Source organism: Balaenoptera musculus, chromosome 6 (genome assembly GCF_009873245.2).
Source record: "Balaenoptera musculus isolate JJ_BM4_2016_0621 chromosome 6, mBalMus1.pri.v3, whole genome shotgun sequence".
In the NCBI taxonomy this organism is placed as follows: Eukaryota; Metazoa; Chordata; class Mammalia; order Artiodactyla; family Balaenopteridae; genus Balaenoptera; species Balaenoptera musculus.
The window spans coordinates 1,874,975-1,896,301 of NC_045790.1; the positions used below are offsets into that span (position 1 = coordinate 1,874,975).

Genomic DNA, 21,327 nt, shown 5'->3' on the forward strand with positions numbered 1-21,327 from the left:
TTTAAAAAAATTTTTATTTTATATTAGACTATAGTTGATTTACAATGTTGTTTCAGTCATACAGCAAAGTGATTCAGTTACACATATATATATTCTTTTTAAAATTCTTTTCCCATTTTGGTAAAAAACACTCTTTTTTTTAAAAAAAAAAGCTAAAGTTAACAGTTTTATTATATAACTGATGAAGATTGCCCAGAAGTTATCTTTTTAAAAAATCTCTGATCTATTTATATCATTCCCTATTTCATTATTTCTTTTGAAGGAAATATTAAGTGTTTGTTAGAAAATGATACAAATAATTTTAGCAAAGCTTACGGACTTCTGAAAGTTTGTACAGTGTTATCCTGTCCTGAGGTTACATTGTCATGTAAAGATACATTTCTGCAATGACAGTAATAAGAGTGAAACTGAAATTGCCCACAAATTAGGCTGTGATCCAGGACAGCCGACTCTCCACTGACAGGAAACAGTTTCCAAGTTAACGCGCCTTCTTGAGGTTCTAACTTTTCAATCAGTGAACACATGACCATCTCTTTGAAAAATAGTCAAAATCACAACCTTTACTAATAAGTTCCATTTTAACGCTTATTTGTGTTCATGTTGTTCGTATTTGAGGGAACGAAAGTGGAACTCTCTTTTTATAATTATATTTTTAGTATGTTTCCTTGACTACTTTTTTTTTTAATTCCATCTTTATTGCACTTTGTAGATATTGCGTATTTTACACATTGAAGTTTTGTGGCAACCCCGTGTTGAGTAAGTCTATCACTGCTGTTTTTCTAATAGCATTTGCTCACTTTACATGTCTGTGTTACCTTTGGTAATTCTTGTTATATTTCACACTTTTTCATTATTATTACATTTGTTATGGTGGTCTATGATCGTTGATCTTTGATGTTACTACTACAACTCTATTAACCAATTTTGATTTTCAGTTTTCTGCCTCTTAAAAAAGTAGTGGAGTGCTCAGCAAAATGCAGAATTTTTCTTCGCTCTGGGTCCTTCTCTCGTGCCCTAGGAAGGCTAGGGTGGCTTATGGAGCTGGAATTCACTGTGCTCCTTATGTACTCACCATTCCTGGGGTCCTGCTGTCCACTTCAAGGCCTTTGTCCTAGTGAATGTTTTGAACTGTTGTTACTGGAGTGAGCAATGTTATAGAAGAAAAGGTAAATGTCAGACTGCAGTTTTGAGTCTGCTTCTAGTCTTCTTCGGGTGACGTATCGTTCCACGTGGGAAAGTTCCAACGGGAAGGACCAGGCAAGTGGCAGCGGGCAGGCCGCTGGGCTCCAGGGTGGCGGTCTCTGCGTGTTTACTAAACCCCTGACCAGCCAGGGGAAGGAGGGCTGAAGATGTCCGTGTCAACATGGGAAAGGAGGAGGGGCAAAGTCAGAAGACGGAAGTGACAGGACGAAGACCAGGAGTGGAGACAGTGGGGACAATTCGGAAGAGCCGGGGGTAAGAGCGAGCCCCCGGCACCGGGCAGGTCTGAGTTGGGTCCTGGCCGCGTGGCCTTTAGCAGGTCCTGAATCTCTGCGCCCGCTTCCTCGTCCATGAAGTGAGAAAAATAACACGAATCTAAACGATGCCTGTAAAGCGCTCGGTTACCTGGCATGTGACGTGCTTCGTCAGTGCAGGTCACTGCCGCTGTTGAAGCTCGAGGACGCTGGTCCCCCTCTCGGAGCAGCACGCTGAGCTGGCAGGAGCCGTGGAGCCCGGCGTGTCCCTCCCTCAGCGCCACGAGTCCAGAAGTCAGTGCGGGCTGGACTCTCCCCAGCACGGTGCCGGCGCAGGGTCTCCCGGCCTCCACCCTGGGAGAGGCGTGCCCGGCGGGGCCCTGGGAGGAGGGCTCGGCTGCAGGCCCCACGTGCACGGCTGGGCTGGCGGGGAGCCGCCCTCGTGCCGGGTCGTGCGCTCTGCTGCCGCCCCAGAGCCCTGGCCGCGCCCCCCGGGGCCCGCCCTGTCTGGGTCTTCGCCCTTTACCTTGCGGGGACGAGACAGAGAGATGGGGAGTGGCCGCCTCCCGCAGGTCACCGGACGCCCGGCTCTCCTGGCAGGCCCTCCCGCCCTGGCTGTGAGTCAGGCAAACAGCGGCGAGGCTGGCCCGCGCCCCAGAGCCCTCGCGGCCCCGGTGGCAGAGCAGCTCCCGATGCCAGAATCCCGCCGGCTCGCGAGGTCGGGCCCACGAGGATCCTCGCGAATGGGGCTCCTTCTCGTGACTAAGCGGCTCCTCTCCCACCGACATGACCGAAAGGCCGGCGTCCGAGGCGAGGCTCCCGAGGGGACTCCGAGGACGTGCCCCGCGTGGGCGCCGGCCCGCAGCCTGACACGGTTGTGACTTCCGGTGTTCGCGGCGCTCGGCAGTCGCCGCTCCAGGCTTCTGAGTGAGGCGCCCGCTGATGTCCGCGCAGGGGTGACGCTTCCTCTCCGGCCGGCTCTTCAGTAGCAGGTGTGTCCGCAGCTGCCGGATGTGGGTCTTGTGAGGCACCACCGAGAAACTGGAGTGAACGTGCTGCCCACTTAGGAGAACACGGCGGCGTCTCGGGCCTGACGAGCAGCGCGCCGTCCCTCGGCCTGCCCCTTGCTGCCGTAGGAACGTGGTGACAGACACGCGTCACGCTACGGTGCAGTAAAGGACTTCGCCCTTATTGTAGTTTGTGAATTACAACACGGTTTAAAAGAAGCGTGATGTAAATAGGCACTGAAAAAAAATCTCAAAAGTAAAAGCTAAGTGTTTCAAGATACGTTAGTCCCAGAAGCATAACGTGGGGTCCACTGACCTGGGCTCCCTGCTTCCTTGACGCCCTTTGGTACCTTCATTTTTTTCCACGTTATGGAAGGATTTGGGTTTAGGAGGGAGACAACTCCATCTCTTTTCTGGTGCACCGTGGCCTCCACGATGCGAAGTGACCGAGGGAAAGAGGCAAAGGCTGATGGAAAGATGAGTTCGGTAATGAAACACAGACGGCCGAGCTCTCCAGAGCAGCGGAAGATAATCCCCGAGAGCAGCCAACAGAAAGGGTGAGAAGCAAGGAAAGAGGACAATGCGGTCAGCAGATTATTTTATAGAATGATTTTCCACCTGGGTCGGCCTTCAGGGAATAAGAAGCACGTCAGACGTTGTTGGTGGCGTGCAGTCTCCACCTGGGGCAGAACGCAGCTCCGGCGGGCGCTGGCCGCGGAGCGTCCTCAGCCCGGCAGCTCCCGGGAGACAGTCGCACGGTTGAGCGGGGCCCTGAGGGACTGTGCCGCGTTACAGCAGGCGGGTGCCGAACCGAGGACCGCCGGCTCCGCTTATGGCCGACTCTAACCCCATCTTGAAGACACGGCGGAATCGAAACACAGATGTTTGACTTTGTTTTGCTGCGTTGCTAGGTTCCCCTGTCCTGCTCTCCGGTTTGGAATGGCTGTCGTGCACCGTTTGCTGCGTCCTCCAGTTGCATTGTGTGTGCAAGCGGCAGGCTTTCCCGAGACCTGTGGGCTGCAAGTTAGGTTTCATAAACCGGGAAATGCAGATGTTTTGTCCATAGCACGTAAATCACTGACCGTGCAGGAGGCCTCAGATACGCGTTACAAGCTGGATGGTTAACAGAGAACCACCTTAAGAATTCGAACGCGGGATTCGCGCTATAGCTTTAAACACTGAGGACTTGTCTGCAATGGAAAAGCAGTGAGCAGCTGAGTTAAATTTAAAAGGCTGGTTTGTTGGTTGTGTGTGTTTCAACGTTATAAGGTTTTCTGGCACCTTCCAAGCTTCCCTTCAAACATTCACTTCCGTTATTCCTTCATGTTTTAATGATAAAGCAGAAAGAAACGAGACAGTTAAAAGCGAACAGACAGCGTTTATGTGCCCCTGAGCCTGGAATGACGGCAGTTTTACTAGGTTAATTGGCACATTTGTAGGATTAAAATCACTGAATGCTCATTTTGGATGATCTTCCTCAGAAAACATTCAGACTTAAAAATCTGAACTTTCTAGCGTGCACATTGGAGGCATCTTTTCAAAAATGCTTCCCTGAGTTCTGGACTGAAAGTGTCAAAATTATACCACTCGCTACTTTGGTTGCTTTCTAAGTAGTCCTGTTCACTTGTTATTAGTAATATATTTCGCCAATATCAGTATATTATCAAACTCACAGTTCTGCCTCCTGAATTCCAGGCCCTTTCCCCTTTCTGTTCCAAAGTGGAGGATGGTGTGGGAATAACAAGGTGATAAATGACAACATATGCCGTTTTCTTAAGTTTGGGAAGTTAAGGAAGATTCTGGGGCAGTATTTGTAGGGTTCTAAGCAATCGCAGTAAAAATCTTGAAAGCGTGGTAGAAACGTGCACTCTTTACAGAGCAGCATGCCAACCTGTTCTCACCGTGTGTGTGGGAGCGGGGAAAGGAGACGAAGTGTATCCCAGGCACAGACAGTGCTTAGGGTTGGGCAGGACCCCTTTCCTCCTGGGCCTCGGACGCAGCCGTCAGACACCTGCCTGTGTGCATGGCGCCCTGCAGGCACCAGCGTGAGGTGGAAAGGTTGGTCTGCTCTCCTCACAGTCTCCCTCCTACGCTTGGAGTACTTCGCTTTTCCTCTGGAGTAAATTGCGTCCTAAAACCAAAAAAAAGAGAGAGAGAAAGGAAAAGGAAAGAAGGAAGGGAGAGTGGGTGGAAGGAGGGAAGGAAGGAAACTCCAGTCATATGAAAAAAATGGTGTTGAACAAAACAGTTCCTATCCATCTGGTGGTTATTATAGTTACATCTGTATCCAGTGCTGTAAAAATTTAACATTTTGAGCGTTTAGGATGTGCCAGACACACCACCAAGTGCTTGACCCCTGTTAACCCCTGTTAACTCACTGAATCATCGTAAGAGCCCCTCCCTGCAGGATGACCAGGAGGGTCCTGTTCCACAGATGAGGACCCTCACCTAGGAGTATGTCGCCTGCCTCGTCTTTCCACTGTAAGGGACAGAGCTGGTTACAAACCCAGGGCAAAGGAGCCAAAGGCAGGCATCTGGGGCTCATCCCAGCACTGAGAGCCCTGAGGGGCCGGGGGGCACTGGTTAAAAGAGGCCTCTGAAGGAACCAAACAAGGTAAGAGTGTACCGCGAGCAACATACATCTGCTTGGAAAATTTCACTGGAGTCAGCCAAGCTGCTGGGCCCCTAAAAATCACCTTAGTGTGCACACCTGATGTCACAGACCCAGAGAAACACAGTACCAGCAGCGGTGGCGGAGTTAGCGGTGACGATGACGTCAAGTACGTTCACTATTGACAGGATCATCATGGATTATATCATTTAATCTCTGCAGCACCCTTGTGAGGTACAGCACCCCAGCCTTTACAAAAGAAGAAGTGTAGGCTTGAACAAATTTAGGATTTGTAACAGGATCATCATAGATTATATCATTTAATCTCTGCAGCACCCTTGTGAGGTACAGTGCCCCAGCTTTTACAAAAGAACAAGTGTAGGCTTGAACAAATTTAGGATTTGCCCAAAGCTTTAGGAAAAAAGTCAAAACTCAAATCCAGGTTAGAGGAATTTTTTTTTTTTTTTAGCACCATTATCTGCTTCCCCAAATTCAAGGTTAAAGGTTGAATTTAACTTTTATCTTTATCTAACTACATAAATCATTAGTTAATATTAACTGTCTTGGTGGGTCCTCTGGGTTTTATACCACAAGGAAGAATCCACCCAAATGACGTAACTCTATTTTAATCTCTCCAAATTAAAATTATTTGCTGAAGCAGCAAAGCAGATAGTAAGGAAACCGTATCATCAGTACAATGGAAGCTATTTGTGTGAAACAAAACATGCAATTCCTTGTCCTCAAGCTCCAAAAAGAATCATGGGTCTTGTATGTCCCGGCCCTGACGATACATCAGTTGTGTAATTTATAACGGGCTCTTCTAAGCAAGTTATAGCTAGATTTTCTGTAGCAAGTACAGACCAGGAGGGGTTCGATGGAATTGATGTACAGATTTCAAGCTACTTTAGGGAATCCCAAGTGTTTGTAAGATCAGCATGAGAGAATTCATATCGTGTGGCCTGAACTTCAGATACAGTTGATCTAAGTTGGAAATAACTCCCCTCATAAAGTTATACTTCATTATACTTGGAAATTTCCGGGAAAGGCAGCGTTTGTGGCCTCAGTGGAGGAAGGTGCGTGTCCCGCGGTACGAGACCGCTTGAGTTTGTGTGTTTACGACAGCGCCTGGGTCCTTCCTAACCCTCCCGTCTGCACCGGTACTGTGTCTTTGCCTTCCCTGGTGACTATGGCCTGAAGAGGCCCAGGCTTTGGGGAGACCCCGAGGGCCCCTCCCTGCATCCTGCTGTGGGGTCCCCCTCCGTGTCCCCGCCAGCATCCTCTCGAGGGGGCGCTCAGAAGGCGGTTCAGGACCCACAGAACCCCTCTGCTCTGGTCACCTGTCTGGCCACTTGCAATGACAGTGGGGGTCAGGGGTCAACTCTCTTTTGACTTAAGCGCGCCCTTCAGCCTGGAGCTGTGGAACTCACCAAGGGTAAGTGTGCAACATCGGTCTGCTTCCCATGTTCCCACCCTGCGTACTCCCTCTCGGCCACCATCGGGGTTTAGCTGTCCTTCCGCTCGTCCTCCGGGGCCCTGAGAGGAGCGAGCGGAGGAGGAGATCATCTGCTGCTCTGCTGGACGTAGGGAGAGATGAGTCTAAACCAGAAGGCAAAGTGACAGGGCCATTTATTCCTGTCACCCGGCCCCTCTTAAGTATGGCTGTGTGTCCCGAGACAGCACTTACCCGATTTCCAGTTGACAATTTGAGAGAGAAGACAGCGCGTGTAGCCATATGTTATCATAACTTTATATGGGGTATAATCTATAAAACTATTGACTCACTGTTTTACACCTGAAACTAATATAATATTAAGTGAACTATACTTCAGGCAAGATCAGGTGTGTTCAGGGTGGGGGGGCTATAGACTTTATACTTCAAATAAAAAATATTTTTAAAAGATTATAAAATACAGCTTTTCATTAGATAGGCCCGTATCATGTGACCCTCATGGGTTCAGGCATTAACTGCTCTGGTTTTTAAATCTCAGATATTCTCATTTTGTGGGGACAAGGTGTCCCACAGCCATTATGCTCCTTGTCGCCCCGGGCATGCTTGTTACGTAAAGCTTATTTTTTCATGCCGGCAGCTCTTTCAGTGTGCGGTTTTGGGAAGGGATACCACTAACATTTAATGAATATGTAACTAAAAAGAAAACTGAAATGATCTGGTTTGATTTCAGAGTTAGCTTCCAGCAGTAGGTATCTGACCTTGAAAGTGGAATCATCACAAGACGTCCCGGGGGGCGTGTTTCAGAGACAGGCTGGGGTCGCGCTGGTGCGGCACGTCAGTCTGCTGGGAAGAGCATCCTGTGGAGACCAGGGCGGTGGTGACCGTGGCGGTGCGGGGGCGCCGGCCGCTAACCGTCGGTCCCCTCTGTCCCCGCAGGGCCGCGTCAGCTGCACGGGACGGCTGATGGTGCAGGCCGTGAACCAGAGAGGCCGCAGCCCCCGCTCGCCCGCCGGCCAGCCTCACGGCAGAAGGTATCGCACGCGTCCCTTCCCGCGCGCTGCTGCTCTTTTACTGTCACTATAACCCAGCGCTGCCAGCATCGCAGGGACAGGGTGGGGACACGGCAGGAAGCGTGGCGGCGTGTGGCTCCTCTCTAGCTGCGGGTGGGGAGGAGGACATGCCGGCTGGGCCCGGCGCCCGCCGACACGTGCCGCGTGTGAGCAGGGCCGGGAGCCGCCCCGCGCGGCAGCCACGTCACCACGGACACGCTGGTCGGTGGCACCCAGGCTCTAGCCACGCTTTCCTCACCAGCATCACGCGGGCTGCCCTCTGGGTTTCCTAAGATCAGCTCGTGTGCGAAGGTCCCTCCTCCGGTCGCTTAGGTCACAAGCTCGTCTCAGACCCTAGCCTCGTAGGTCAGACTTGCTGTACTTTGGACGCTTTCGTTGCCCCGTGGCCCCGAGCGAGTGCACGTGAGGACGGGCAGCGGGGCTGCGGGTCTCAGTGACACACGTGGCTACAGAAGGGGCCGGTGATTGGGCCGGCCGGTCCCCGGGCCTTGCTCAGGGGGTCCTGGAGGGCCAGGGGCGCAGGGGAGGACACGCCAGTGAGGGCACCGGAGGAGCAGGACACGGCAAGCAGCAGCGGGCGGGTCCACGCCCCGCGCGGGCTTGTGCTGGTGTTTGGGAGGCAGCTCCGGCCTCGGCGCTCGCAGGTTTGATGCCGGCTCCCGGGGCGGGGCCTGCTCACAGCATCACCTGCGCCCGCACCCCTGCGCACAGCACAGCTGTAGCAGGTCCGTTCTCTCCGGCTTTACTCGGGGCCTTCCGTGCATTTCAGCCGTTCGTGGGCCACTGTCTCCTGGAAGGGCGTTGTGCTCATAAATGAGACCCGATGGATGAAGGCTGGTGATGGCTAGCGTATTATACTAGTTTTTCATTTGCTTTGCTCCTGCTTTTGCTACTGAAGTGTTTCTTAACCTACCTTCCAATGATCACCGGCAGGGTTAGTTTCTGCACCTCACTCCTAAGTCTTCCCTGCAGTCACTTTAAATCATGTTGCTCTTAAAGGCGGCTCTGGCAGCATACTCCAAAGCAAGAAGGATGCACAAAATCTGGGAGATTTGCACAGTTTTATGTTAAAGCAAAAAAAAGAAAAAAAAATACTGCTTTAGGCACATGGTTAATGGTTACAGAAGAAAACCTGCCTAAAATGTGATTTGTTTTCCTGGTTAATATGAAAAGAAATTTTTATTAGAAGATATTCATTCTTTTTAAATAATAAGAACTTTTAATTTCCTGCAAATTTACAGTCACAGTGGAAAGCTGTACTAATTTCTGTTGAAAAATACTTGGCAATAAATGAGCAACACCTGCCGCTTCTCATACAGCTTTAAAAATATTTATTTAGGAAAAAATAGGCTACTGTTAGTTCCCCATTTTCCCCTTTCACGATTTATGCTAGCTGTAAGGGTTAGGACAGCAGATTATTTGAAGTCTGCAATTAGCAGGTTATTAAATGTATAATAAACTTCCAAATGAAACAAGATTTTGTTTTACTGACTTTTTTTATGGTATAAACCCTGGGATTAGGAGCTAGGTAAGCAGGTAAGGAAATTGTATTATCACTCCATATATTATAGAGAAGAGATGACTAAGAACCTGACAATACTTCCTATTTATCTATATTACCTATCATCTGTGTGTCGTTCTCCCTCCCTCCCCCCATCTTTCTTTCCATCTATTTATCTATATTGTCTATATTTGTGTCGTTCTCCCTCCTCCCCCCTTTCTTTCCATCTGTCTGTATTTATCTATGTGTCATTCTCCCTCTCTTTCTCTGCCCCCATCTTTCTTTCCATCTATTTATATTTGTGGCATTCTCCCTCCCCTCCCCCATCTTTCTTTCCATCTCTCTGTATCTATGTGTCATTCTCCTCCGTCTCTCTCTGCCCCCCATCTTTCTTTCCATCTGTCTATTTATCTATATTGTCTATCTTTTGTGGCGTTCTCCCTCCCCTCCCCCATCTTTCTTTCCATCTGTTGGTTTTCTCTCTCATTCGAAGGTCTCGTTCGAGATCCAGGGACAGTGCCGACGAAGGTGAACCGATTCAGGAGCGATTCTTCCGACCGCACTTCCTGCAGGCTCCTGGGGACCTGACGGTCCAGGAGGGCAGGCTCTGCAGGATGGACTGCAAGGTGAGGGGCGTGGGTGCCTCCCTTCTCCCTGCAATACCACTTCCCTCTAGTTCCTTTTGGGGAAAGTATGTAAAGTATACATCTTTAAAATGTTTTCTAGCAGAAGAGGAGAGAAAATGGAACATACTAAATATTTATATACATTTCAAATCATTCTTTTCCTTGACTTTTAAGTTTTTGTTGAATATGTCCTTTACCTAGAACCCTGTATACCATACTCCAGACAGTGAACTGGGAGGTTTTGTCCCTCAAAGTCGCCCTTTTTGTTGAAGTAATGACTGACTGTGTTGGATGTGTCCCTCTGTCCTGATCTTACTTATATTCACTCTGTTTTCATACAAATTTTGTATGCACACACCTACTCTCTCAGGCCTCCCATTTCCTGTTTCTGAGAGACATCTGAGCAGCACCTTCATTCCGTCGCTTTACGATAGGGCTTCTTAATCAGGTCCTGGGGTGAGCCGGTCTCATCGGGTGTGTGGGCCTGAAATTACACAGGAGGTTGTATGTGGTACACCTGCCATCAGCTTCCCAGAGGACCTCGAGGCCAAAAATGTGTAGGAACCACTAGTCTGAAATTTTTTGATTGTTTTGTGTTTTTGCCCCATTATTTATTGACCTTAAACTTAAATTTTAGCTCTGAAATATGAATAAGCTTTTAAAAAAATAATTTGGGCTCTCTCTGCTGGTTGTCTGTGGAATTGCAGAACACAGGATGTAAGGCACTTAGAAGGTTAACTCTGAGCTTGTAGAAATGTATAAAAAGCTTGTTGAAATGTATAAAAATGTATAAAGATGTATAAAATACTTTCCAGCATAATTTTTTAATATAAATGTATTTATTTTTTGGCTGCATTGGGTTTTCGTTGCTGTGCGTGGGCTTCTCATTGCGGTGGCTTCTCGTTTTGGAGCACAGGCCCTAGGCATGCGGGCTCAGTAGTTGTGGCACGTGGGCTCAGTAGTTATGGCTCGCGGGCTCTAGAGTGCAGGCTCAGTAGTTGTGGCACACGGGCTTAGTTGCTCCGTGCCATGTGAGATCTTCCCAGACTAGGGATCAAACCCGTGTCCCCTGCATTGGCAGGTGGGTTCTTAACCACTGCACCACCAGGGAAGTCCCTCCAGCGTAATTTTTTCAATTTTTATTTTATATTGAACTATAGTTGATTAACAGTGTTGTGTTAGTTTCAGGTGTACAGCAAAGTGATTCAGTTATGCATATACATGTATCTATTCTTTTTCAAAGTTCTTTTCCCATTTAGGTTATTACAGAATATTGAGCAGCGTTCCCTGTGCTCAATACAGTAGGTCCTTGTTGGTTATCTGTTTCGTATATAGTAGTGTGTATATGTCAGTCCCAATCTCCCAATTCATCCCTCCCTGCCCCCACCCTTCCTCCCTGGTAACCATAAAAGTTCATTCTTTAAGTCTGTGTGTTTTGTAAATTAGTTCATTTGTATCAATTTTTAGATTCCACATATGGTATTTCTCTCTCTGACTTACTTCACTTAGTATGATAATCTCCAGGTCCATCCATGTTGCTGCAAATGGCATTATTTCATTCTCTTTTATGGCTGAGTAATATTCCATTGTATATATGTACCACTTCTTCTTTATCCATTCCTCTGTCGATGGACATTTAGGTTGCTTCCATGTCTTGGCTATTGTAAATAGAGCTGCTATGAACATTGGGGTGCATGTATCTTTCCGAATTATGGTTTTCTCCAGGTATTTGCCCAGGAGTGGGATTGCTGGGTTGTATGGTAGTCCTATTTTTAGTTTTTTAAGGAACCTCCATACTGTTCTCCATAGTGGCTGTATCAATTTACATTCCCACCAAGAGTGCAAGAGGTTCCGTTTTCTGACCGGCCAAGAGGGCCAGCTGTGCAGCCCGGGCGGGAGAGCCCACCCCCCTCCTCCGTGCACCTGTGCTGGCCCGACAGGTAGAGCGGGCGTGGTGCGCTGGGGGTGGCAGGTGGCCGGATGGGACGGTGCAGAGCCTGCCCGCTTTTAGCCAGTGATTTAACTGTTTTCTGTAAATCCCTAGGCCTTTGCTGTGTGTGTTGGGGGCTGAGGCATCCTGGGGGCAGTATACGTGAGCGTCACACAGCAGGAGTGGAGTTTGTGAGTTCTCTGGCTGATTTTGGCAGAGCTGATTCTCAGAAGAATTGGTTTACAGTCCCACTGACATCTTTCCGTATGTGATTTCCCACTGGTACATTTGGGGTAGGGGTGAAAGGGCCTTCCTTACGGGTGCTTTTCTTCCCGTTCAGAATGCAGGGCCCTAGAGTAAAGAGCTGACAGACGGTGGCCACCCCTCCCCTCACTGCACACCATGCTGTTAGCCATTAAACGTGCTTTTGTCTGATCTCTGGTCAGCACGACTGTCATGGTCTGGAGAGTGGTTTTTTTTTTTAATGTTTCCATCGTGAGGCTAATTTGTTGAGATGGCTTTCTGGGTAATTTCGTATGGCTCCTATTACTTAGTTTCAAGGATTATAAAATAATAACAGCCCTGTGTCTTAATGGCTGCATTAACTAATGTCTCCGCGGCTACAGCAGCCTTGATGAGAGGCTTTATCGTGAACCATGCGAGCTGAGTGTGAGTCCTTGTCATGGCTGGACATCTTTTTTCCAAAGGGCTCAGAGCCCCGGGCTGACATCACCCTCAGCGTCTTTATAACCTGGGTGAGGAAAGACGATGGCGAATGTTTTTGGTCCCCATCACACTTTTCTCTGGGTTGCTCTATAAGAAATGTTTAGAAGTGAGCCCGTGTGTGCTGAGAAGCTATTCAAAGATTTTAAGCAAAAGAGAAACGTGGGCTTCCCTCATGGCACAGTGGTTAAGAATCCGCCTGCCAATGCAGGGGACACGGGTTCAAGCCCTGGTCCGGGAAGATCCCGTGTGCCACAGAGCAACTAAGCCCGTGTGCCACAACTACTGAGCCTGTGCTCTAGAGCCCACGAGCCACAACTACTGAAGCCCATGCGCCTAGAGCCCCATGCTCCACAACAAGAGAAGCCACTGCAGTGAGAAGCCCATGCATCGCAACAAAGACCCAATGCAGCCAAAAATAAGTAAGTAAGTAAGTAAGAAACGTGACCTGATGCTAAGAGCCTCATGTTGTCCGGAAGGAGGAGTTTGAGCCGGCGTCTTAGGTGTTCGTGACCTCACTCTGTTTCCGCAGCAGAGGAACTCATTCGCACTTCCTTTCCGGTTTAGGTCAGTGGGCTGCCAACCCCCGACCTCAGCTGGCTGCTGGACGGCAAGCCCATCCGCCAGGACAGCGCCCACAAGATGCTGGTGCGAGAGAACGGGGTGCACTCTCTGATCATCGAGCCCGTCGCGGCCCGGGACGCCGGCGTCTACACGTGCGTGGCCACCAACCGGGCTGGACACAACTCCTTCAGCCTGGAGCTCGTGGTCGCAGGTAGGTCCCGGGAACCTCTCCCAGGGTGAGCGTCAGACGTAGAAACAAACTAACCCACGTGGAAAGTACGTCAAACCGCTGAAAAAAAATAGACCGTTATCATCAACGTGTTAAGACCTGGCAAGTCAGAAACATCACTTTTTCTTCGCTGTAGCCATGGTTATTTTTCTTCCCTTCCCCCGTCAGCCTGGCAGCCAGAGGAAAGGGTTTGAGCAGTTTTTCTGGGCGGTCCCCCTTCTCCTGGGCCCCCAGTGTCACACAGGAAGGGCAGCAGCAGCCCGGCCTCCAGGAACCAGACGACGTAGGAGAATGTGCTCATGCAGCAAGTTCTCCATGTAGACCTAGCTTTTAAAGTCATGTGCAGTGATTTCGAAATTCAAAACTTTGAAACACTGTGATCTACCCCCAATGTCATAGACAGATTAAACTCAGGTTTGCTTTTTAATTGACTATGTATCTTTACAGAATTTACCTACCAGAATAAAGTTTTACCCTTAGGTATGGGAAATGAGTTTATGGAAAGGTTTAGTGTCCTTAGGAGCTGAGCATGAGTAGAGAGCCTGTCCTCTGTGCTCACCTGAAAAAAGCAGCAGAACGGAGCGTTTATTTCTCATCACTGCATGCGAAGCGCTCACTTGGTCCTCACGGCAGCCCCACGAGGCAGTCAGCAAATGGGAATTAGGAGAGGTGAAGTGACTTTCCCAGGGGCCAGGCCCCGGTGCCCCTCTGGTGCCGGGAGCCGTCGAGCTCCTTGGGGAAACAGCAGCAGCGAGGACGCGGCGGGCGGCCCGGCTACAGTCCGGGCCAGGGACTCTCGTGACGACACCTAGACGTGTTCACACAAGAACACGGGCAGCGTGCAGCCTGCGTGCCAGCCCTGCTTCAGTCTCACTCCTTCCTGCAGCCCTCCCTCCTCAAACTCAGCTGCTGGGGTCCCCCCGCTGACCATACCCGTCCTCAGGCCCGAGATGCCCCCGTCGGCACTTCCGGAGGAAGTCGGGGCTCAGCTCCCAGCCCAGCTCTCGTTTCCTGGCTGTGTCCTCTGGCAGGTCTGTCTCTGCAGCTCAGTGTCCCCAACTGTAAAAGGGGGCCGTGACGCTCAGGGTTTAAGGGCTAAGTCGTGTCACAAGGGCGAAGCCCTGTGCAGCTCTGCATCCCCACAAGCCTGCCCAGCCAAGCTCCGGAATGCGGGCGTGAGACCTGCTGTGGAGGGTCGCTGCGACCTAAAGGCCCGTCTCACGCATTTTACGCGCTTCTGAAAACTGGGGCCCAGGAAGAGCACCGAGTGAGGTCTCTGCCCAGGGTAGCCCAGGTCAAGTAACCACAAAAAGTCCGATAAAAATTAACCCTCTATATAATTCAAGGTCATAGAGGGTCTTAGGTTTTTAAAAATTTCAGGTAGAACGTTTACCTTTGCTTTGCTGTTATTTGTCACAGAGGAGGGGGTGGAGAAGGCCGCACCCTCAGACTCATTGTTGGCGGCTAGGATGATGGTCGCTAAGACTTATTCTTCCTCTGGGACTGTCCCCACCGCAGATCCAAGGAAACACTGATGGTAATAATCAGAGTGTTACCAACAGTTCTGATTTTTCCAGACTGGGTAATAGTCGTCGTTTCCATAGCTTTCTTCAAAGAAATACAAATTGGAACTGGTAATGTATAGAATGTACATTCCTAGTGTTCAGGTAACTATTTAAAGCTGCCTCTCCTCTTGTTTCCCCCTTTATAGCCTGTGGTATGTCTCTCTTAAGCCAGGACCTAGAAATCCTCAGGGTCTTTCGGCCAGCAGGGTGGAATCTAGTGAATCAGTGTCGCTAGATGGCAGCGCTGGGCTGAGGCAGGGACCCCCATCAGTCACCAGCCTGACAGAGGTCCCCCGAGACCACTCAGGCGGACGCTCTGGGAGCAGGTGCAGGCCTGTCGGACTTGAACTGATTGAGGAGAGAAAGGAGTGGAATGAAGGGTAGGAACCTTTCTTGGTGGAGGAGGGATAACTTGGAGAGAGGACAAGCGTCCTGCCACCTGCAGTGAAAAACGACGTCAGCACAGTTGAGCAGTATTGCTGAAAGCACCTGCATTCTTTTGTGATACCTTTTGCACCCATCACTGGTAGGTAATCCGTCTCGTGTCTTCGCAGCTAAGGAAGCGCACAAGCCCCCCGTGTTCCTCGAGAAGCTGCAGAACACAGGGGTGGCGGACGGGTACCCGGTGCGGCTGGAATGCCGGGTGTCCGGGGTGCCGCCACCGCAGATATTTTGGAAGAAGGAAAACGAGTCGCTCACTCACAGCACGGACCGCGTGAGGTGAGAGCCCACGGGGCCGCCCCCCACCCACAGGGGTCCTGATGGTCCCAAAGGCAGGTGCCCAGCACGCGCCCGTGTGCGCCGCCCCCGGGCCAGCCCCCGCCCCCACACGCCTGCGCTTTCCGTAGGCGGCCACCCTGCTGTGCGATGCGGCGGCTCCCCGCCTAACGCAGGCAGTGCTTTGCGGGGGCAGATCCTCCCCTGGGAATTGAGCGCTCGGCTTCATCCAGCCTCCCGGCCCCTCCCCGTCCCATTAGCGGCCACGGGCTGGCGGCCTCTGCAGAATTAGGAGGACCCTGTTATCCGCTGCTTGCACCGTCCTGTTTCTCATGAGCTAATGAAAAGCGATGCTTCGCGTCCTGAAACGTTTCGAGCCCTAGGGCCACGTCCGTCTTTTGCAGCCTGCACCGGGACAACTACGGCTACGTGTGTCTGCTCATCCAGGGGGCCACCAAGGACGACGCTGGCTGGTACACGGTGTCGGCCAAGAACGAGGCCGGGATCGTGTCCTGCACGGCCCGGCTGGACGTCTACAGTGAGTACCCCTCCCTCTCGCCTCGACGCGTTGGTTCCTTCAGTTACGACAAGTCAGGTGTCAGCACAGCAAATCACGTTACTCTGATCTCATCAACAACTCTAGCGCTTTATTTGCCAGAAATTTCACACTGCTCTTTCTCTTTCTGTTTATAGTTTCTCATCATTAATAGTGAACCTCGCCAGGAGAACAGTGCCCAAGTATCACTCAGGAACTTTGCGTTTTTAGCAAAATGTGCATGTGGATTTCTCTGGCGTCGGCTACCCAGCTGTGGCTTTCTTACCCAGCACCCTTAGGAGTTAACACCAGGCAAAGGCATAAGCACAGATTTTTCACATTTTGTTACTGCCTTGTGCAAATGACTCCCTTTTAACATTTCCCCCTAAGCTATGATCCTGTCACAGCCTCTTAATTCACTCTAAACGTGTGGCCCATTGAACCTGGAATGCATACTTCCTGTGGCTTAGTGCTTTGTGTTAACATATCTTAAGCAGTTCAGCACTAGGTTTGTGAGTGTTTGTGTACGTATATTTGTGTACATGCATCCCAGATTGAAAGAAAAATGTTCTAAGTTTACAGACTAGCCCAGTAGCATTATGTGATCTAGTGACAAGAAAACCACTAGGAAAAATTCAGAACTGATTTCACACATAAGAAATGACTGACCTCAACCTTCCCTATCGCCCGGCTCCTTTCAAACAATTTGTGTTAGACAATCCGTCCAGAATACCTGATGACTGTCATTACTGTGGCATTTATACATTCTGAGCTTTGAAGTTTTTTTTCAAAGTGAGCAGCAGGAAGTGTAGCAGCCATTTCAAAGGACTCCCCGAGCTGCGGTGAGTACTATCAAGATAAGCTACACGCTGTCTCTGTTCCCGAGCTGCTGTAGCCCCACCGCCCTGTGTAGGCAGTAAATCTGCAACCTGTGAGTAGACCGCAGAACCCCTCGTACGTTTCAGGACTTCTACCATGGATGTGTTCGGTCTTTTGCAAAGAACGCGCGCCTGGTGCACGGCCAGAGCCATGCCGCCTGGTCACAGGTTCTGAGTTCCGCGTTGTGTCTTGCAGCCCAGTGGCAGCAGCTCCCGCCGAGCACCAAGCCGAAGCGGGTGCGGCCCTCGGCCAGCCGCTACGCCGCGCTCTCGGACCAGGGACTCGACATCAGGGCTGCGTTCCAGCCCGAGGCCAGCCCGTCGCACCTGATGCTGAGCCCCGGCCTGGTGGAGAGCGAGGACCTGTGAGCTGGCGCTCTCCGCGGAGCCCAGACACTGAAACCGCCGCTGCCTTGACCCACCTCTCCTCTGTCACGGGACGGAAAAGGCAGAAACATACCTTTGGCTCTAAGAAACAAAAGGACACCAAAATCCTACTTTTCTTCCTGGTAAACCAGACGTAGAGGCTGCGTACGCGATGCTGATAGGAATGCGCACCTTGCACGGAGAATTCACATTCATCAGCCAATTTAAAACTTTGGGAAGTGCTGTGACTCAGGGGGTCTGAAATGCCAAAGTGCTAACGGAAAAAAGGTGACCACGACCTGTGTTGTCCCGAGTGTCTTCACCAGCGTAGGTGCTGCCACCCAGCGTGAGCTCGGGGGGCTCCCCGGAGGTGGCGGCACCACAGGGGACCCCGCCTGGGCTCTGAGGGGCAGTGTGCTCACGCAGCCAGGGACCCACGCGGGGGATGGGAGGAGGAGGGCGCCACCAGGAAGCCCAAGGAAACGCCTGTGTGCAAATCGTTTTCCACTAAACCGTGCGGAAGGAGCCACCTGCCTTCAGTTCTGTTAACATCAGTTTTCTAACAAGGTTAAGACCTTCGTTCTTAACCTCTTTTTCTTTACGTGTAGTATTTTCTCTTCATGTTACCTTGGTAGGGCGCTTACTTACAAACCATATGAAAATAATACAAAGTGCTCTGAATAAAGCAGAACCATCTTGCAGTCCATTCCACGAAGGGCACCCAGACCACCCAAGTGACCAAGCTGTGTAGCGTCTGGAGGAGACGGGTTTGGAAGGAGCAGAGAGAAGAGGGGAAGGAAGCACAACCAGCACACTCAGACTGTGTTCATTTACGTGAAGGTAGCGGAGCACGAGACGGTCAAGGCCAGGCTTTTCTTTGGTTTTCTTCAAACTTAACCTAAGACAGAAGCAACACAACACCGCCATTCCCAAGTCAGGGTATCGAGGGTCAGTCGGAGGGAAGCTCGTGCTCGGGACGCTGCGGTGTCTGAGCTGGCGCCGGAGCAGGAGGTTGGAGGTGCGTACCGCAAGTTGAATATGGGCTGAGCTGCGAGATTGTCACGGATCAGAAACAGCCTGTGGGCGCTAGTCTACTTGGGGAGACAAAGACGGGGGTGCCAGAATGCATTTTCTCCATGGCACTGCCATACGGTGGATGGAAACTGTTAATTCACTTCCCTGCTGCCACGAGACCTTTTTGCCTTAAGAAGTTGCTGGGTTCCAAGTAGTTTGTAAAGGCATCTCGGGCAAAGACTGCTTTTGAATGCCTGTGATTCTGCATCAGCTAGATGGAGTGGATTCTGACCAGACTTGATGGTTTTAAGTCAGAACCAATAAACTTTAAAAAGGAGAAAAAAACAAATTTGGGCTGATATTATAAAACCTGAGTCTTTAATGGTACTTTCCTATGAAGAGAACACACTGTATTCTTTATGCAAAACGCATTTATCTTTCATTATTTATAATAAAAATGTTGAACTCTCTTAGCTCAGTTACTCAATTCAATACATAGTATTTTTTAAGTAATTTTGTATCTGTGTGCCACCGTGTATATTCCGTTGTGCTGCTTCACATGGACAGCTTTCTCCTTCCTTGTAAGAGCACCAACCAAGCAAGCTTTAAATGCCAGGCTGGAGCTCCGGTGCCCACGTTCTGTGCAGAGTGGCACACGTGTCTCTGACCACACCTACGTGCATTGCTGATGTGGGATCTCAGACACCGTGCAAAGTCTCTCCTGGACCTTTCTATACTGTAGAATTATGACTTAACATCATCTCTTACTTGCCAAATTTTTCTGAATGTGACTTTTTGCTGATTTGCTGGGTTTGGGATTAAGTAGCATTATTTTGCCACCTTTCATGTATTTATAAAGAAATAAGTACTATCCTACTACTTTGGATTGTTGTGCTGGTGTAATGTGGATTTAACATCAATAAATATTTAACAAATAATAGTTGCAATTTTGTGAAGCAAATACTCAGTCGTTTTCATTTTCTATTGCTTGCTGTAATAAACTGGTACAGACTAGAACCACTGTGTCCGCTGCAGTGCATTCTCACCTGAGTGCAAGCGGCTGGGACAGAATTGGGCTCCTCGCGGCTATAGGACTGGGTCTCTCTCACATGGTCTGTCAGTGGGGGGCACTGGGCTGCTACAGGCCGCGTCACCCCCCTCCCTCACCAAAACCGGCAGTGAGAATCCCCCTCGGGACAAATCCCTCTCACGCTTTGACTCCAGTCAAGAAGAGTCCCGTGCCTTTTAAGGGACCACCTGATCTGGGTCTGCAGAATCCCTTCCATGCGGAGCCTGGATCTGTGTGTGGGTGAGAGAGAAGGGGGGTGCACCCCAGGACGGGGGGACACTGGGAGCTGGCTCAGAACCCCGCCCACCTCAGCAGTTTACTGGACATGTGCCTGGGAGTAACAGTGGGTCCTGTGGTCCCCCGGGAAAGCACCCTGCGACCACGTACCATAGCCGCTCTCTTAGAAGTATACGGGGTTCTGGCTCAAGAGGTCCTCCCCCAGACACACCAGATCCACTACTACGTATCCTCCAAAAGAAACCTCGGGTGAATTGAGAACAGACCCACGTCACAACAGGAGGGGCCGAGGCACAGCCTCACTGTGACCCCCACTGCCTGGCATGGTGACCCACGGTCAGGAGGGAACTCAACCCCAAGCTTTCCCCGGGGAGTGAAGGACTTGAACCCCTCACCAGGACCCCAACTTTTAAGGCCTGCCTCTGAGACCAGCCCCCAAGACGTGTAGCTTTGAAAGCCAACGGGGCTTCTGTCCATGAGACAAGGCTGCAGGTCACTGAGAGATGCTTCTTCCAGGGCTGCACGGACTAGCCCGCCCCACGGACCAGCACAGAGGCCGCCAAATGAAAAGCGCCCAGACCCTCTGTGAAAGAGGCTTCTTTGCTTATGTTCAGCCTGAGGGACAGACATCTAGCTGGACACGTGTCAGGCCAACCCGAATCCTCTCCAGAAACCCCCAAGGGCAGGCGCTGTCTTCACGCCATCCCTCTGCCTCCAGATTGCCACTAGCTCCCATAAAGGGGCCCGTGCACTGGCCTGGGGCCCAGGGGACACCTGAATGGCCTAGCTCTGCTGGCCAGGGGGGCTTACATTTGCGAGTCCCGTAAGTCTGTAATGGAGAAACGGTTCTTACCCTGCTACCCCCCAGGGCAGAGCACATAGGCAGCACACTGAAGCACCCCAGTCTCTCTGTGACACAGGGCAGTGGTCTTCACAGCTATGGCCTAAGGGGCAGGCTTCTAATTAAACACACACCTAGGGGCCGACTGCAACCCTCTCCAGAGGGGGGCCCTGTCCCAGTTCACCCAGTTCAGAGGGGGGCCCTGTCTCAGTTCCGAGTTCTGTGTCTCTAAGAAAGGAGTGGGCACATGACTAGCAACCAGGTGTGGCTGCCACCCACTGTGATTTAAAATCTTCCAACAAAAGTCCAGGACCAGAAGGCTTCACAGGCAAATTCAATCAAACATTTAGAGAAGAGCTAACACCCATCCTTCTCAAACTCTTCCAAAAAATTGCAGAGGAAGGAACACTCCCAAACTCATTCTACAAGGCCACCATCATCACCCTGATACCAAAACCAGACAAAGATATCACCAAAAAAAAAAATTACAGGCCAATATCACCGATGAACATAGAGGCAAAAATCCTCAACAAAATACTAGCAAACAGAACCCAACAAAACATTAAAAGGATCATTCACCACGATCAAGTGGGATTTATCCCAGGGATGCAAGGATTCTTCAATATATGCAAATCAATCAATGTCATAACCATATTAACAAATGGAAGAATAATAAATAGCATCATCTCAATAGACACAGAAAAGGCTTTTGACAAAATTTAACAGCCATTTATGATAAAAACTCTCCAGAAAGTGGGCACAGAGGAAACCTACCTCAACATAGTAACAGTCATATACGACAATCCCACAGTAAACATCATTCTCAATGGTGAAAAACTGAAAGCATTTCCTCTAAAATCAGGAACAAGACAAGGATGTCCACTCTCACCACTATTATTCAACATAGTTTTGGAAGTCCTAGCCATGGCAATCAGAGAAG

General features: G+C 50.2%; 2 protein-coding genes across 9 annotated transcripts in view; one reads left to right on the top strand and one right to left on the bottom strand.

Moving 5' to 3' along the window:
- PALLD (palladin, cytoskeletal associated protein) overlaps window positions 1–19,257 on the top strand; it is a 386,129-nt gene extending 366,872 nt beyond the window's left edge. For 3 of the 5 annotated variants that reach the window (XM_036854851.1, XM_036854852.1, XM_036854854.1), the window contains 6 exons: window positions 7,459–7,553; window positions 9,587–9,719; window positions 12,940–13,147; window positions 15,285–15,450; window positions 15,852–15,985; window positions 17,057–19,257. In XM_036854851.1, coding sequence (XP_036710746.1) covers window positions 7,459–7,553; window positions 9,587–9,719; window positions 12,940–13,147; window positions 15,285–15,450; window positions 15,852–15,985; window positions 17,057–17,229 — 909 coding nt within the window. In that variant the 3' untranslated portion in view covers window positions 17,230–19,257. Of the gene's footprint in view, window positions 1–7,458; window positions 7,554–9,586; window positions 9,720–12,939; window positions 13,148–15,284; window positions 15,451–15,851; window positions 15,986–16,140; window positions 16,186–17,056 lie in introns of all 5 variants that reach the window. The other 2 variants (XM_036854853.1, XM_036854856.1) reach the window with 2 other exon arrangements.
- On the bottom strand, window positions 50–15,278 carry LOC118896685. 4 transcript variants are annotated; one of them, XM_036854857.1, is made up of 5 exons: window positions 14,099–15,278; window positions 13,725–13,973; window positions 10,078–10,203; window positions 8,506–8,635; window positions 50–4,592 (listed from the first exon to the last, which is right to left on the bottom strand). In XM_036854857.1, the coding sequence occupies exon 5, from the start codon at window positions 2,240–2,242 to the stop codon at window positions 1,313–1,315; it is 930 nt and encodes a 309-aa protein (XP_036710752.1). In that variant the 5' UTR covers window positions 2,243–4,592; window positions 8,506–8,635; window positions 10,078–10,203; window positions 13,725–13,973; window positions 14,099–15,278; the 3' UTR covers window positions 50–1,312. The 4 variants fall into 4 exon arrangements, with proteins under 4 accessions (XP_036710752.1, XP_036710753.1, XP_036710754.1 ...); XM_036854858.1 differs by lacking the exons at window positions 13,725–13,973; window positions 14,099–15,278 and adding an exon at window positions 12,821–12,933; XM_036854859.1 differs by lacking the exons at window positions 13,725–13,973; window positions 14,099–15,278 and adding an exon at window positions 11,220–11,253.
- Window positions 19,258–21,327: the final 2,070 nt, after the last annotated feature.

Bases quoted from the DNA above. Each gene is read 5' to 3' on its own strand.
- LOC118896685 (XM_036854857.1), bottom strand. From the start codon at position 2,242: ATGTCGGTGGGAGAGGAGCCGCTTAGTCACGAGAAGGAGCCCCATTCG.